This window comes from Gallinula chloropus (genome assembly GCF_964237585.1).
Source record: "Gallinula chloropus genome assembly, chromosome: 20".
Taxonomy (NCBI): Eukaryota; Metazoa; Chordata; class Aves; order Gruiformes; family Rallidae; genus Gallinula; species Gallinula chloropus.
In genome coordinates this window covers 12,187,949-12,205,679 of record NC_140105.1, presented here as the reverse complement: position 1 = coordinate 12,205,679, position 17,731 = coordinate 12,187,949, and the positions used below count along the sequence as shown (strand labels likewise).

The 17,731-nt window shown below is 46.4% G+C and overlaps 1 protein-coding gene across 1 annotated transcript; it reads left to right on the top strand.

Annotated features, from left to right (window-relative positions):
- Positions 1-2,174: 2,174 nt before the first annotated feature.
- SMIM36 (small integral membrane protein 36) lies at positions 2,175-2,504 on the top strand (the record flags this gene model as incomplete). The annotated part of the gene is made up of 1 exon (XM_084273467.1): positions 2,175-2,504. The coding sequence occupies one exon, from the start codon at positions 2,175-2,177 to the stop codon at positions 2,502-2,504; it is 330 nt and encodes a 109-aa protein (XP_084129593.1).
- Positions 2,505-17,731: the final 15,227 nt, after the last annotated feature.

Below are 17,731 nucleotides of genomic sequence, written 5' to 3'. Positions count from 1 at the left end.
AGCTATTAGTGCTGAGGACTCCAGAGGAGATGATTCAGGTTTGGTAAACTTGCTGGTACTAAATAAATGTGAGGGAGGAAAATCCCATGAACTTTCTTCTGCAAGCACAGTGCTGAGTTCTCAGAATTCCGGGTTGCCATTTGAGGACTAAAGACTTTAACATAAAATCATAGGGGTTGGAAGGGACCTCAAGAGCTCATCGGGTCCAACCCCCTGCCAAAGCAGCTCCCCAGCTCATATTGCACAGGTTGGTGTCCAGACGGGGCTGGAATCTCTCCAGAGAAGGAGACTCCACACCCCCTGGGCAGCCTGTCCCAGGGCTCCCTCACCCTCACTGGGGAAAAGTTCTTCCCCATGTTGGTGTGGAACTTCCTGTGCTCCAACTTGCAGCCATTGCCCCTTGTCCTGTCCTCACAGACACTGAAAAGGGGCTGCCCATTCCCCCCTGCATCCCATGCTTAAGATATTTATAAACATTAATAAGGTCTCCCCTTAGTCTTCTTTTCTCCAGACTGAACAGCCCCAGCTCACTCAGCCTTTCCTCACAGGGGAGATGCTCCAGGCCCTTAATCATCTTTGTATCCTCCTCTGGACTCTCTCCAGGAGATCCCTGTCTTTTTTATCCCAGGGAGCCCAGAACTGGACACAACACTCCAGGTGGGGCCTGACCAGGGCAGAGCAGAGGGGGAGGATCACCTCCTTTGACCTGCTGGCCACACTCCTCCTGATGCCCCCCAGGATCCCATTGTCTCTCTCAGCCCCCAGGGCACACTGCTGGCTCATGGCCACCCTGTCATCTATCAGGACCCCCAGGTCCTTCTCCACTGAGCTCTTCTCCAGCAGGTCATCCCCACCCTGTACTGATACAAGTGGTTGTTCCTTCCCAGGTTATTCTGTCCCGTATCTTGCTCAACGTGTGAGTGTATAGTATTTACCACCTTGCTATTAGTATTTTGTAGTGGAAGATGATTGAAATTTAAGACCATGAACCCTATTGCCTTTCAAAGGCCTTTGTGCTTCTGAGGGAATTTTGAAAGACACTGAGTTTCCCAGCAAGCACTGACACCAAGTCCCAGCTTCGACTCTCGTTGCTTTGGAAGAGAAGTGCATAATCAAAAGCCTAAACCTTGAAGTATCTCAGCCTCATCTAAGCCACACTGAACAGCCACATGCCTGGTCTGCTTGAACAACTGTTCATTTCTGTACAGGCTGGGGATGACCTGCTGGAGAAAAGCAGTGTGCCCTGGGGGCTGAGAGAGACAATGGGATCCTGGGGGGCATCAGGAGGAGTGTGGCGAACAGGTCGAAGGAGGTGATCCTCCCCCTCTGCTCTGCCCTGGTCAGGCCCCACCTGGAGTGTTGTGTCCAGTTCTGGGCTCCTTGGTATAAAAAACTCACAGGTTTTGTGTCTAGGCAGCTTGGCACTGCTCCCAGGCATGGGAGAGTCACATTGCAAACTTGACCTTTTTTAGCAAGCAGAGGGTCTGCACAGGGAAAAGAAACTGGTGGTGTCCAGGTTACAGAAAAGCTCGAATTGTGTTGCATGTTCTGTGTGGGAGACTCGAAGGGGACAGGGCAGCCTGTGGAAAGTGGATTCTGCAGCTCGGTTTGTGCCAGGGCTGGCTGGGCAGCGTGTGATACAGTGGTGTGACGTGTCCCAGGAATCCCAATCTGCAATTGGGTAAAACAAGTCTTTCATTCACTCTAAAAGCTCTTCTGTAGCATTAGGTCAGGGCAAGAGGGTCTTAGTGGAAGTCAGAATTGAGCTCATTAGACTCTGAGAAAAGTTACCTTGGAAACTACTGTCTACCTCATTTATTTCTGTATTCGTTTACTAATCACACAGTTTTCTTTAGCCTGTGAGCCCAAAGCCACTTGTAGAAGGGAGGTTCTGCAAAATGCCCTTAGAGGAAACCCAGTTTGGTACCTGCCCGTCAAGGAAAGAGAGTCCCTGACCAAGGAGGATGTTTTCCTGCCAATATAGCATTCAAATTTAGCTTCCGCCGCTGTAGGCAACGTGGCATTAAAAGAAGGAGCTTAAGTTATTAAACTGAGCTGCTTTAATCATCCAGTTCGGGGAAATCCATTGCTACAGGAGACCTGAGGATTAATGTATTTTTACCACAAAGCCAATACATCTACTCTGATCAGTTAGCGGCCGCTCACTCGTGCGTATGAAACTTCATTCTCTGGGTTTCCACTCAATAGCATGGGACCAAATGGAGTTTTATTTGGAGATTGACCCCGTTACCTTGAATCTCATCATTCTGGTAGCTAGCTATGTTATTTTGCTTCTGGTTTTCCTGATCTCCTGTGTGCTCTATGACTGCAGGGGGAAGGATCCCAGCAAGGAATATGCTCCCGAGGTCCCTGCAGACACCCAGCCTCCCATCCGGCTGGTGGTAATGCAGCAGGGCTCCCCCAGCACCCGCTGGGCAAAGGGGCTAGTCTCTGCCTACCAAAACTCCTCTGACCTACCAGGGAAAAGGACTACTGTTGTGTAAGGGGACCCTGCCTCGGAGCTCTGGTTTCTGCTGTTCAGCTTGCCTCACCTGCTATGTTTACTCTCCATTTGCAGAAGGATAACGCGTTCACAAGGTAAGTTGAGACATCACTTTATTTGATACGGTGCCATAGCCAAGGGCTGTGTTCTGCATTGACACAGGCTCACAGCCCTGCCTGCCATCCACAAAGAGACTAATTTCCTTTTCTGCTGCCTTGGAGCCCACTGGCAGTCAGGAGCAGTGATGCTGTTATCCACCCAGGCACTAGAGAAGGGCCTTGGTTTAGTTGTGAGTCGTGCTTGGTACTGTAATTCTTGCAGGAATACGGTGTTGTTCAAAGCATCCCACCTCTGATGGGCTGAGCTGTGCTGCCCTGTAGTCTCGGCACATCTTCCTTGGTCGGCAGAGTGCAAATGACCTTGGTAAGGTCTTCAGCAAGAAAAGAAATGCTAAGGATTTTGAAAGGATAGATAATGCCTTTCTGGTAAAGCCAGCTGCTGCTCCCATCAGAATGTAATACTTTGCATGTGGTCTGTAAGGTCCCAGGGGCAATGCCCAGCCTATCTTGGCACTTACTTTCTGTAGATAGAACATGAGCTCTGCTCTTACAGGGCAGAGTACTCATGCCCCACAGAAATTCCCTGACAGGATACAATATGCTTCCTGGAAAAGCTGGGCACAGTGCCTCCTGCCCAGGGGAAAGAGTGAAGCAGGGTAAATTTCCCAGTAACATGACATACATGAGTCATCCCCACTGGCCCCACTGAACAGGAATTTCTGACCCTCTGCAGCAAGTGAGATCCACGTCCTGGCTTTTGATGCGTCTGTGCCCCTTGCATCCAAGCCTTCCTTCAGCTCTACCACATTCCAGTGGGGCCACATGAAGGCCATTAATGGATCTCCTATAAATCTAACATCATCTGCATCAGCTCCAGTTATTCTTCCAATAATTTGGGAGCTATAAGCTAAAGGCCTTTCTGGTGAACAGGCTTCTTCACATCCATCTTGCTGTTTTCCTCCTTTTGGTGCCTGATAGACTTAAGTTCATGTCTCTTGAAAAGGGAAATGTTTTCTTTGTCTTGCAGGTGAAGCACAAAGAGACAGAGACATGTTAATCCTGAGGCACAGAAGTGGTTAGGGTGTTGTGTACCTGTGCCCAAGCATACCCAGCTCAGGTCCTGCTCTGTTCCCATCAGCCTGGGCTGCAAATCCCACCCGAGAAGCTGGGGAGGCCCGCGTGGGTCCCTGCTCTGCCTGTGCCAGCAGAGATGCTTCATCACTGGTGGCCGAACAAGCTTCTATAACTAATTTGACTGCAGGGAAATTGTTGCTTAAATTAGTGTGTTCTACACAAACTCATCCATGGTTGAGCATGTAACTGAAATCTGTTTTCTGAAATCCTGAGATGCAATGCTTAACACCAGGTTACTGTGTCCCTCTAGACAGGGCCTCAGTTGCTGTGTAAGCTACTCTAAAACTGGTGGATTTTAACTTGATCCTAGGGGAGAAATAGCACTGGACCCACACCATTGCAGATGCCTGACCCATATGCTGTTGTACATCTTCCTAATGCAAAGTACTCAGAGTCCTATAGAAAGCTTTAGTAAACACGGTGAGATTTATTACCTGTCTACGTCAGGTGTTGTGGATGACTCAGTGGATGCAATGGCCCTAATGCCTTCAGGACAAGCATTTTAAATACTTCCAGAAATAAACTGCAGCAAAGTCAAACCACAGTTGAACAAAGTTATTGTCTGGATTCCACATACTTCAGCTGGGTAGTAACCAGCCACCTGCACTACACCCCAGACGTGCTGGTTTATGCATCACTCATCAGAGCATCCTGGCACTGGCCAAGAAATCTTAAGATAATGGAGTATCTATCTATATCTTAAAAGAATCAGCTAGTGGTTAGTGGGTTTTCTCTTGGTTTCTAAATTCCTGAGGGTGAACCCAAGTTTTGTTTTCAAGATGTGCTTTGCACACTGTAGGTTATAGACATGCCTGATTTTGGGAAGAAGGCTCCTGAGAGCTGTGGGCTTGAGTAAAACCCTTCATGTGATGAAACTGGTATATCAGAAGCTGGCAGGATGATCCTCTGAAAACGTATCACACTGAAATCATTATGTTGAATGTCTCATTTCAGTTATTTAGCACTGAAGAAGTGCAATTAGTTAACTGCAAGCTGTAGCTGCTTTAGCAAAACTTGGCAGTGCCTTAAGCTGCTGGTATGTTATGGTTGTTCTCACCCCCATAGGTCAGCGTTATCTTTCCTTGGGCTCTCATGCCCGTCTTACCTTCAGCTTGTAAGCTCTTTAAAGCTTTTGGTGTGTTCATAGATCATCTAACATGCTAGGAGCCTTCTTGGTGATAAGAGATCCTTGGAGTTAGGGAACAGAAATAATCTTTGCTCAGATGACCTTGGGGAGGGGACTAAAAAGAGCTTAAAAATATCAGTGTGGCACAGCTATGTGTCGATGGTGAAATGTCACATGAGATGCCACACCACCAGCAGAAAAGTTCTGCAGTTCTTTAACAAAGGTCCTGCAAATGATCTCACAATACCATTATGTATCTGTTGTACCTTTGCCACCATGTGTGTTGATGTCAGCAGCTGTGGTGGTTGGGGGGCACCTCATGTCCAGCCTGGGTCAAAGCCACCCTATCACTGCCCAGCCCAGGTGGACAGGGGAGAGGAAATACAACAAAAGGAGCCGAGATAAGGGCAGGGGAGAGATTATTCACCAATTCATGGGCAAAACAGACTCAACTCGGGGAAATCAGTTTAATTTAGTACCAATCAAATCAGAGCAGGATAATGAGAAATTACAAATTACACAGCAAACCTTTTGCATACACCAGCCACAGCCTTGTGGCTCCTTGAAACTGGGTGGCAAAGCCGCTGATTTTGGCACAGTCACGTTTTGCTGGTTCAGCTTGAGGAAGCAGGGCTGTAGTGCTGCAGGCAGGGGAGAGGCTGGTAGGAGCACAGTGTTATCAGTTGTGATAGAGCTGGTGGACTCTGCCCTGAAATGTGGAGGTAAAACCATCAAATGATGCTTTCTGCCTGATAGTGTTTCTAACCAGTGAGCAAAATTCCCTTCCAGAAAATGAGAGGCTAAAGCCCATCAGGACTTTGTCTTCCTAATGGGAATAAAATGGCTTGCTTAAAGCTTCCTCTGTACTACACCAATACTGGCACGTTAATGCTGTGAGAGAGCCCTTGAGTATGTCCAGAGAATTAGAAGTAATCAAGTCACTGTGAGTGAAATTACTGCTTTGTGAAGGTCTCTGCTCCCATGCTTTACTTAATGACTCTGGCAGGATTAATGCATGCAAATGGGCATTACCAGGCCCAGCTTGCAGGAAATCACCCTTGAAATCTGCATTGCTCTGAGTGCTTGCAGTGCTCTGCCATGTCCTCAGCATCACTGTGAGGAGATGGGCACGAATGTTCTCAGAGCAGTGCAGCTATCTTCCCTAAACTGTGGGGTGAAAGATGCACACCCCCTTGCTGGAGTTCATGAGCTATGAGAAGCAGGCTCTGCTGATGGCTGTACCAAACCGAGCTGTGCTGGGAAGTTCTGCAGAGACTGATAATTCCCTCTGAGATATCTGCAGAGCCTGGCAAGCCTCTGGACCAAAGCTTGCGGCAAGGGGGACCAGCTGGGATGTTGTGCTGTAGAGATCCACAGCTGCAGTAAAACAGCACTCGTGTAGCTCCTTGCACATTGTCTGTATCCGGCTTTTCCATCATGGTTCAGTTGATCATGGATTTGTGTCTTGCATAATCTTCACTGTGCCTGTGTAGGCATGTGTTTTGCCTAGACAATCAGGCAGTATTAAGGTCTGGATACCTAGCATAGAAATACTGTTTTGAAGTAGGTGCCATTTGCAGTCAGAATGGTTCCAAAGAATGTTTATCTACACAGTGATAGGCACTTTATCTATAAATATATATATTTAAAATGTTGGTTAAAATTGTGTTAACGTTTACTCAGAAGCAATACAAGTTGAAGAGCACTGGATGGATTGACAAACATTTAGGAAACATGTTTCTAATTCTGCCCTTGATTTATGGGGCATCCTTAGACAGCTCATGTGCCCATTGCACTTCATATGCCTCTGCTCTGGGTTAATTTTTGGTGCTCTTCTGCCCTCTCCATTGAGATTTCTCTCTCTTCTTCAACATTTGTGCAGCCCATAATGGGGTTACTGCCCAACTGGTGTTGTGGGGCTGTACTTGAATTTCACTCTATGAACTAATCCCAGTAGGGTCAAAGGAACAAAAATTATATATGTTAGAAATGACAAAAGGTACTAAAAACAGGACTTAAGGTAGACAAGTAGTGAAGCAGTAATTTATTATACGTTCTTGCAAGACCGGGTGACCCAACAAAGTAGGCACACTTTTGGTCAGTGCCTGCAGCCTTTTTATACCATACATCTATACATATTCATCACCTGTCCCGCTTCGTATTAAGATGAGTTCAAAGAGGTGGTTTCCATAAACTCCTCCCAATTGCGTCTGCGCGTTGTCCTGTGGTAGTGGTCGTCGGGGGTCTCAGCGATGAAGGCTCCGAGTCTTCCTCAGGTTGAACCTTTCACCTCCTTCCTCTGTTTGACTATGGATTTTACAGGCTCAACCCAGGCGCCCCATCCACAGCAGTACACAGTATAATACACATGGCATGTCTGGGACATTCCCACTTCCATTGGTGAAGTAAATTAAAACGTATGAGTCCTTTTGTCTGGGACAACTGCTTACTGGCAAGTAGTTGTCTTTATCTTAACTTTCCCGGCAACTGACATGGCCCTGGGCTGAAGGAAGTCAAAGCTCCATACAGGTTTCAGATTGCACATGTTAATTTTGTGAAAGGTTTGTTCACTCCTGATCAAAATTATTAGATTTATCGAGACCCCACATTGTTTTTCCTGTTTGACTTGATGTACAATCAACATGATTGAAGCCTGTTCGTTGAGCCTGATTTCCTTAAATTCCAGCCCATGTCCTCAGTCGCGATTTAACCCCTTATCTCATTGTCCAGGATCATCTGCATCTTTTAGCAGAGCTATGTACTCAAATTGAACCCTTGAGAACAATATTCCCCCTTATTTTCCTAAATCCTTTAAGCCAGTAAATAATACAATAACATTTTTCAGTTTGCAAAAGCAACATTTCTTAGCACTTTCCACATATATATATATAATATAAATAAATATAAGTATATATAAACATTATGTATATTAAAAAAAAAAGTGTGTGGAGAAGTTGATGAACAAGCCACAGTAAATCTGGGGAAAACAGGGACATGGAACCTAAAGACACTTGCTTTGGATGAGCTATGGTCACCATGGAGGTCTGTCGATCCGTAGTTATGTGGTTAGAAGGGAACTGTGTGGTGGTGGGAGGATTTATTGCTGTGCTGCTGGAATCAGGAATTCACTGTGCACTGGCTTGCTTTCATTTGGCTTTAGCACCTTTATTAAGTTACATATTACTGCTCTGTAAAGCCTTTATTAAAGGGTTTCACAGAAACAACAGAAAAAAAACCCACCACATGTCTACGTTTATCCAACATTAATTCAAGTCAAAGGTGTCATTACATTCACTGACAACACATCTTTCACGTGAGCCTGTTCCACTGTAAATATACTGTCTAAACCTTCTGGTTTGTTTTTTTTTAAATCCCTAATAAGCCACTACATATGAGTAGAGGATTAGTCCAGACAGACTAACCCAGATTCACCAGGGAGAATTCCTTCCCATGCAGTGATTTTTATGGTGTTTTTTTTTTTTTAATTTGAGGAGGGATAAATCTTCTCCTTTTTTTTATTAGCACATTGTTCTTATGGTGCAAATGCTCATCTGCTGATAGTGCTAAGTATAGAAGCAAAGTAACATGTCCAAGCCAAACCCCTTGGCTGTCAGAAGAGTTTAAGAATACTCTTTAATGCCTAGAGCCACGTGACCTTGCATTATCAGCTACTCAACTTGTGTAATGTTGGTGCTTTGATGGGAATGCCAGGAGGTAAGAATTGGTGCTGGGTGTTTAGCTGGAGATACTGTTCTTCCAGCTGTGAACTGACACTGCTTTGTGCTTAGGGGAGCCCTAAAGCCCAGCGTGCCACCTTTTAGACAGATTAAAACTTGCAAGCCTGAGTCTCTCCAGATTCCTTTGTACTTTTTGCACAGCAAAGCACTGACTTGTCTCCTGGCTCCAGTGCAGGTGACTTTGTGACTCTCCAAAGTGCTTGGCTCCCTGTGCTGAATCTGTCCCATTGGGTCTTGGGTGTTGACAGCAGATGCACATGTGCTGCTGTCCCTAAGGCCCTCCTGCATCATCTCCCCAACATCGCTGCATCTCTGTGGTGTGTGGAACGCCAAGCCAGAGCTGCAGTGAGGGTATGAACTGGAGGAGGATGTGGAGGATGGAGTCTACTGGTGGTTGCTGCTGCAGGAGGAGAGCAGGTGGGCTCCTGGGGCAGCTGTCAGGACTCTGAGGTAGAGATCTGATCCTTCACATCTGAGTGATAGGAAGCTAAATTAATTGTTTTCAAAGAAATGGCTCTGACATCCACAGCAGAAAGCCAGCTAACCTACCAGGAGAAAATCATACCAGGAGTAGAAGAAGCAGGGAGTCAGAACGGCTGCCATCTCTACCTTCTGTTCCAACTCCTGGTTCAGTCTCCTTGCTCCCTCCTCATGTCTGCTGGTTTCCTTGGAGATGCTGCTGCTTAGTTTCCCTCTCTAATAATGACACTGTTTGACATTAACCTTTCAAAGAGGCATTTCCACTCTGGTGTGACCGTACGGATGCAGTTTTTGGAGGCAGATACTTGTCATGAGGCATCCAAATCCAGCATCTGCTCGTTCAGCCCAGGATGTGGATGGGTCAGTCTCTTCCCAGATCTGCAGCAGATGTTCTGTGTGGGCAATGCAACTGTGCCCTAGTTTCTCCATCTGCTAATGGCAGTAATAATTGTTATGCAACTGGAGTGTTGGGTTGATTTAATTAATATTTATGAAGGAAGATGAGATCCTTTCACAGGCACTGTTACAGAGATATTGTTAATTATAAATGATTATATATTTGTGTCTCTTCCTGAGCACATATGAGGCTTGGACATACTGTTTAAGCACCCACATGTCACACTCCTTCAGATTGAAGCTTATTAGGCCCATGGTATAGCTCTTCATTAGCCTAAAAATACACTGAACTTAACTGTGATTGACTTCAGCATGAGCAAAGAATATAGGCTTAGCATCCACCTCTCTTTGTATTGATGATTTAGGGAAAAAATAATTATTTTTCTATATTACTAGGTAGTATTTTTCATGTTCTTTTTTAGCTCAACCACTTATTTTTATATAAAATAAATGCAGAAATTCAGGCCAATTGTATGCTTGCAAGAAAGCAGAAGGGAGGCAGGAATAGGGCACATCCTTCCCCTTATGTCATCTTCAAGTGATACAACAGAGCCCCAAAGTTCTGAGGGATTAATGTGAGTTTATTGCTGGAATCCAGGCATTTATAAATCAAATCTGGTAAGCATAAAGGTGGATCCAAAAGTAAGATCTGTGAGTAGCAGCACTTGATTTAATGTCTGCATGTACTGGTTACCTCCCCAAGAGGGGAAATAAAGCCAGGCAGTGCTTGATGGAAACACAGTAATAGTGCTTATTGCAGGTGATTTCTTCCCTATGCTCTGCATGTTCTTCCCCTCTCCAGAGCATGTTAAGCACAGGCTTAACATAAGTCACATACATTTTTTTCCTCAAAAAGAGGAAACATACTCCTCTCCCTTCCAAAAGAAGAGAAGACAGGAGCGACCTTGGCTTGCCAGAGGACACACACTTCACCTATCCGGACCTTAGAAAAAGCATCTGTTGGAATTTCAGTTGGCTCCTGGCTCACAGCAGTGCAAGGATGTGGTTTGTTACCTGCAGGGCTCGTGGCAAGGGTTCCATTGAATCATTTCTCATCAGCTACCAGCAGCTTTGCAATTTCCAGCCCTCCAGGCAAAGCACACAGGTTACAACAGCAGATAAGGTGTGAACCCCAGGACACCCGAGGGAAAGAAAAGCTTTTTACTGAGATGCAAATAGAATTTTATCACTTTTTAGACCAGGTTTACACTGGAACCAAGCTGGTTTAATGAAGGGGGGGTGTTTTTATTACTAGCAAAAACTCTGATGTGGATGTGATTACACCAGGAGAAAGTAATTTGACATTAAGCCTTACTTTACTTGCTGAAACTATGTGTTCTAACTGGGCAAATAACCCCCTTAATTAATTGAAGCTCTATTTAAAGTTGATGAGAGAGCCAGCTTGTAGGGACTTGCTATCAAGTCTTTTCCAGTGCAAACAGGGCTCTCTAAAGCTGCGTTTTTATTTAGATACATCTGCAGAATTGAAAATCGAGGCAATACTTGTAAAACCAAGTGCTTTCTCCCTGGGGGTGTTGAATAGAAGGCAAATCTTTGGCATCAGGAGGCTCCGTGTTTGTTTTGGGAGGGTGAACTGGCAGGGATCCAATGCTAACTCTGAGGATCTGAGGAAAATGCTGGCTGGAAAGAATGATGTTGTGACGCAGACAGGGGAAAGCCAGGAAATCTGAACCCAGGACAGAGGCTCTGACCTTAACTCATTCTGGCATGGAAAAAAAACCTGTGTTACCACCACATCCTTGTCCTTGGGACACACATTTATGAAACATGCTGGTGGTTAAGAGTTCCTTAGCATGATGGAGGTTTTTACCAATTCATTATGGCTAGAGAACTGCTTGGACAACTGTGAGCTTCAAGCCGTAACTGGAGGTGAAGATACAGCTTGTTGTTGTCAAGTCTGTGTGTTTCTGCAACTGTCTTGGCAGGGTTGCTCAGCCTGAGAGGACCCACACTGCTCTCCTGTTTTACCTCTACAGAGTTCAAGGGACAAAGGACCCTTTTTCTTTCCCTCTGACTAAATTTTTCTTGCCAGCTTTGCAATGAGACAGATCCCAGGGGTTCTCCTCTCTCGTGATTTTGTGTTCTAACATTGTATTTTAACAGTCTATCTGCTTCTCAATGACAGTTAAACTGCCACTAGGAGGATGCAAGATACTATCACAGGCTGGTTAATGGGAAATGGTTTTGCAGATGGAGTTTCTGCTCTTCCCCTTTCACAAACAGAAAATGCTTTGCCTGCTTCGTCTTCTTAAGGTGAATGGCTGGGTTTATTTTGCTGCCAGTTTGCTCTGTTGATGTGCCATGGAAGGGAGGAAGCCCTGGTGTGTAGCATCCAAAGGGAGTGGGCAGCAATGGGCAAGAGGGCAAAGAAGGGTTCCGGCATGGGGGGGGCTGACAGGGGCCTGTTAAAGCCTCCCCCAAAGGCTCCGGAAGCCTGTCCCTCAGGGCAGAGCTTCAAAGCCTGGCCACGCTGTAGCGCCCTCATTTCCTGTTTTGTTTAACAGCTGCTTGGGAGGAGACGACTGGCAACGTGGTGGTTTCTGCGCTCTCTCTGCGGGGCAGCGTGTGGGGTGACCTGGGGCAGCGTGTGGGGTGACCTGGGGCAGCGTGTGGGATAACCTGGAGCAACAGGCGCTGGAGAAGCCAGATACTTTCTGGGGGTTTAGAGCAGAAGCCCAGGCACACTTACTGGGTGAAAAGGATGAAGGAAAATGACCTAAGGCCAGGCTGTGCCCTCACTGCACAAGGGTGGGGTGCCTCTCTCTGCACCGCAGTGTCCTGCTTTTACCTGCACTGGACCAGGTCCAGCTTTCTGCTCTTAGGTGCAGGTGCACAGCAGAACTCAGCGATGCACTGGGCAGGCACCCTTTGATCTCCAGCTACTTCCCACCCCATGGAGCCCAAGCTGGTTGTCAGCAGGTGCCTGCATGTGCTCAGGGTGCAGATCCCGACAGAGGAGCACCCAGACCTCTCAGGATTGCAGCAGTACGTGTCCTGAGCAGGGACAGGTGGCACGTGTGCTGCCAGTGGCATGGCTCCGGGTCAAAGCAGCGTGTGACAGTGCTGGGGCAGCTTCCTGTCACTGCATCCTGTTCTGCACAGGGCTTGGCAGCATCCTCCTGGGTCAGAAGCGTTTTGCTGCTCTCCTTTGATGTAAGCGCTACCCCGGCAGGTCAGCTCTGCTTCTGCAGGGCACCAGCTTTTCTGTCTTAACGGATCAACCTCTGTCAGCCAGATCGTGTCCGTCTTGAACTTGCCGAATAACCTGCCAGAAGGCAATGAGGGCTCAGATAAGCTCCAAGTTCAAAGGGGCACTTTGGGCTTAAAACTCTCAGTCTGCCTGATCATGACTTTAACCTGAGGTGGGGACAGCTTGTGCCCAGGATGACTGGAGCAGGGCAAGGCTGCCACACTTCAGAGAGATAACCAGGTTTGTAGGTGCAGCCCGTGCTGCTGGCAGGGCACAGGCTCCTACAAGGGACACGTGGCAAAGTCAGAAAATGCTTTATATGTTTTGCTATGGATTAAAAAAATTGCAGCACTTATAACACGTATGTTCTAATAAGAGGTAATCATAGAATCAAAGGGGTTGGAAGGGACCTCGAGAGATCATTGGGTCCAACCCCCCTCCCAAAGCAGCTCCCTAGCTCATATGGTCTTACTTTTAGCAGAAGAATGAGTGCAGATTCTTTTGGGTTGGAATAACTTGATTGTTTGCTTGACATCTCAAGTTCTGAACTTCTCTTCCTCACAGTGAGTAAATCAGAAAAAGTCCTTACTGAACAGAAATAGCTTGATCATTACAATCTACTCGAGAGCCACAGAACACCAATATCTTCAGATGCTTACAGCTGGATTGTAAAAGTTGGTTCAACAAAAGTAGGAAGGTAAAATTTGATTTGATAAAGGCTCATTGCAGCAGAGAAAAACGAAGCTTGCATTTTGTTTGCTGGCAGAAAAATAATATTCAATTCCCAAGAGCACATATAACAAAACCAAACATGCAATCTATTGCTTTAAAAACTTTTACTGCAACAGAACATTGAAGTGAACAGTAATTAGATCCCTATCATACAGAAGAGCAACGAGCAGCTGCTTTGGTTGTCATACCTGTATCAGTGTGCAATGCATGCATACACCTACACATGCAGAGACATATGGCTTTGTGCACAGAATTACAGGTGGTTGTATGAAGATGGCAGGTGCTTCTGTTTTCACCCTGTATTACAGTACCTTGAAGTCAATTCTTAAGTCACCCTCCCCAGCTTGATTCTGGTTCTTCACCTCACCTGAAATTGCCCACACTCTCTCCTCTAGAAGCTCCTGGGACAGGACAGATGATTTGACAGTCAACTGTACAAAGCAACTACTATCCTAAGCTCATCTTTCCATAAAGCATTTTCTGGGACACGGGTACAGCCCATCATGCACACTTAGTGTCTCACCATAAATCATTGGTCTCTCTGTGCTTCAGTTTTCAGATTTGCAGGGGCCAAACTGTGCTGCCTGGGACTCAGGCATGAACCTGGAGTGGCTCCAAAGCCAGCTGGGCTCTGCTTTCTATTTCACCACTGCGGGCAGAAGGTTACTTGAGGTAATTCAGCAGGATTTCAGTGGAACTATCCAGGGGTGACATGAGTGCTATGCAGGAGATTAGGTCCACGTTTGCATGGGTACAACCACGATTAATATTTGGACATTGTACTTCAGAGCCTGTGTCAAGATAGGATCTGGCCACTGGATGTGGATGTGCTGCCTGGGTGTTTCTGCCATCCATCTGGTTTCAGGTCAAGCAGCTCTCTGGCTGTCAGTTTTCACACTCCCTTTGTTGCTCTTCCTACAACATGACCACTAATTGCTCCAGCTAATTAACGGTTAAAAGACAATGTCTTGGTCCTCAGAGCAACCCATGGGCTTGAGGAAAGTGTTCTTCAGAAGCAAAGGCAGCTACAGCTGCCATGTCCCTAAGCTCACTCATCAGAGCATGCACCCCACAGCACTGTGCTTCCCTTTGTTTCCCTTTCAAGGGCCTCGAGCAATTTCTTTTCCTTAATCCTCAGTCAGGATCCCTCACAGTGGACAGGTGGCCTTTTTCGAGTGTGGATGGGATGAATTAAGTATTTGTTTAAGTTTGAACTAAAATAATTTGTCTAATCAGACTCTTTTCCTCTGTCTATGACATGCAAACTACAAAGTTGCAAGGAAGGCTCTGGGCTTAAAACTCGAGTGCCTCCCTAACAGAGTGTCTTGTTCAGCAGAGGTTGCACTGTGGTCCTGGGGCTTTCTTGCATTATTTGAGGTCTGATGCAATAGCAAAGTAACTTGCTGCTTTTGAAGGCTTTTATACCTGGCAGAGCACCTCATTCTCAGAGTAGCTTCCCACCTTCAGAACCAGGGTCCTATGGATAGACACCCCCCAATGTCCCGAGGGGATGTGTAATGTCATCAACAAGGCAGCGCTGGGGGCTCCTTGCCCAGCCTGGGACGACTGCTGGTAACAAAGCCCTTGGTTTTGTCAACCAGAGTCCTCGTGTCTGGCAGACCTGTGCATCACAGAAGGCAGACTTGTACACAAGCTATAAATCACAGGGTCTTTTTCTTTCACTACCTTTTGCATATAAGGTAATAGCAGCAATTTACCATTTGACAGCAGCTAATGAAAACCCTGTGGTGCTCCTTCCTCACTGGCGTTTGAGAATTGACATCACAAAGAAGTCCTTCCTTGACCTTTCCCTCTTGGCCACTCTTGGAAATTAGAGTGTCTTCATTTTAATGAGCTCAGAGGATTGGGGAGTTGCAAGAAAAAAAAGATCAGCTTCAAAAATACCTGGCCTCCTCTTGTGAATACGCCAGGACATGTTTTTAGATCCTGAGCTTTCTTACCTGAACAGGCTTGTGCTCTTCTTATTCTGTGATTTCTCCAGCTGAGCTATTTCTTGGCTCTAGCCTGTGGTTTATGATGCAAGGCCACATTTATTTTGCGTGAGGTATGTTGCAACATATAGACCAGATCTTCAGCTGGCATATATCACCCACACCTTTGCTCCCCTCACTCTCACTTCTGCAGTCAAATCTGGATGGCAAACCATGGGGCACCTGTCTGTGTGTGTGTGTATATATAGCTTTCTATACAGACATGCACATGCCCATCTGCAATATATACAGACCTCTTTGCAAGGCTTCCAGGAGCTGTGTCTGGACTGACACTGCAATCACAGAAGCAAAATGGAGGCAAGCAGACTAAGTGGAAATGACAGTAAGAACAGGAGGAGGTCAGGAGATGCTGATTTCAGGGCTTTCCTCTGTCCCAAAGGCAGGTGGAGGGGACCCTGGAGCTGCATGGTTCCTTCCCTGTGGATCTGTTCCTTGACCTATGCCCACGGGCTGGGAGGAACCATGGCTAACGTGGAGTCAGACAGAACGTGGTGCCTGGAAGTGCTGCCAGTCTGCAGCGCTGGGCTCACACTGCCTGGGGTGTCACTTGTGCTTCAGGGCCAGGTGGCTGCTGTTCCTGTGGAGTGATGGTTCGTGACCGTGTACCCGCTGGTCAGAAGGGGCTGTAAAGGAAAACAAACTATTTGTCAGGAGTTGGAAAAACTCAGCTGAGTGTTGGGGTCTTTTACCCAAAAGTTTCAAAATTGGCCAAGCATCTTGTTGCCTTTCAGGGCACTGAAAATTTCCCTTATTTTGCCTTTTTTATTGGGTGAGAACTGGTGCAATGGGGTCAATCAGGTTTCAAGCCCAAGCTCACAGCTATGGAAACATTCCTCCTCTCTTTTACCACCCTGAGCTCCCAATTAGAAATCCGGTCTGCCTTCCCAGTCAGAGGAAATTCAGATCTTAGGTGGGTTTTGCTGCTTCTGACAGAAAGCTGAAGGGGATGAGGCTTAAGGTTCAGTGGGAGGAACTCTGGTTTGGGCTCTACTGTACGTTTTGTGTTTCTGGTCCTGATGTTGGTGTGAGCACAGGTGTGAGACCACTCCCTGGCTTAGAAAATGTTTGTTTGTGTGAACTATACCTTTGAATTTGTCTAAGCTTGGATGTTGTGTAAATAATGATCTGTCTTTCTGGGTATTTGTTTAGTACCAAGGTGGAAAGCTTGGAAGAGAAATGTGTTTGCAAAGGGCAAATGTGTTGATGCACAGCACATAACAGAAGCCACCATATAACTGGGAATCTGTAGGGAAGGTAATTTATTCTATCAACACCACATGCACATACAGAACAGTATGTCTCTATATTTGCAGAGTTTATTAGCACGAATAATGGTGAAATGAACAAAAAGTAACCCCAGTGAAAGTAAAGTAAACCACACTGAAACACAGGAGAAGTGTCAGTGAACCTTTCCTCACTGCTCCTCCTGTGCCCTTATCCAAGGTGAGCGCTGAGCACTCCCACAGCAGGACTGAACTAAAGGAGGGAAGGTTTAGATGAGATATTAGGGGGAAGTTCTTTACAGAGAGAGTGGTGAGGGGCTGGAACGGGCCGCCCAGAGAGGGGGTGGGTGCCCCGTCCCTGGGGGTGTTTAAGACCAGGTTGGATGGGGCCCTGGGCAACCTTGTGTAGCTCCAGGCCTGGAGGTTGGTGTCCCTGCCTGTGGCAGGGGGGTTGGAGCTCTGTGATCCTTGGGGTCCACTCCCACACAGACAATTTTATAATTCTATGAACAGTTCAACAACAAGGAGAGCCAAGGAGGAAAAGATGGTGATTATTGGTTATGAAATCCGTATGAAACCTGGATGGAGCAGCTGTATGTAAATGTGGACTTTGCCATGTAAAGGGATGAAGGTGCTTATATAGAATTCCCTTAGGACTTAAATCACAACAGGAGTCCTGCACTGATGCTGCCCAGGATGGGACTGGTCTGCACAGAGCAGGACCTGCCATCAGCCAAGGGGTTCTTTGATAAAGGACAGCTTAAGCCTACGCTGGGTTTGGCCCATTTTAATCACAAAAAAGAGCTTTGCTTCTACATCTGCAGGACAGCAGAAGATAGGGCTCACTCCTTCAATGCTGCCTTAGGTCCCAGCATAAGAGAAGTGATTGCAATTTCCTTGATCACTTCAAAAAAAGTTTGCCATAGCTGATAGATTCTGACTGTGGCCTCTCTGGGGACCTGGGTGTTATTTTTCAAGTGGGATGGTAAATGGATTCCAGCTTTGCCACTATAAAATGAGGAAAAGAGCTGCAGTTTTAACTATTTTTTAAAAAACAGTTTTGCCTGCAGTTTTAACTGTCAGGTAGCTAAGCAAGCTCATCCCCAAGAAGGAATATT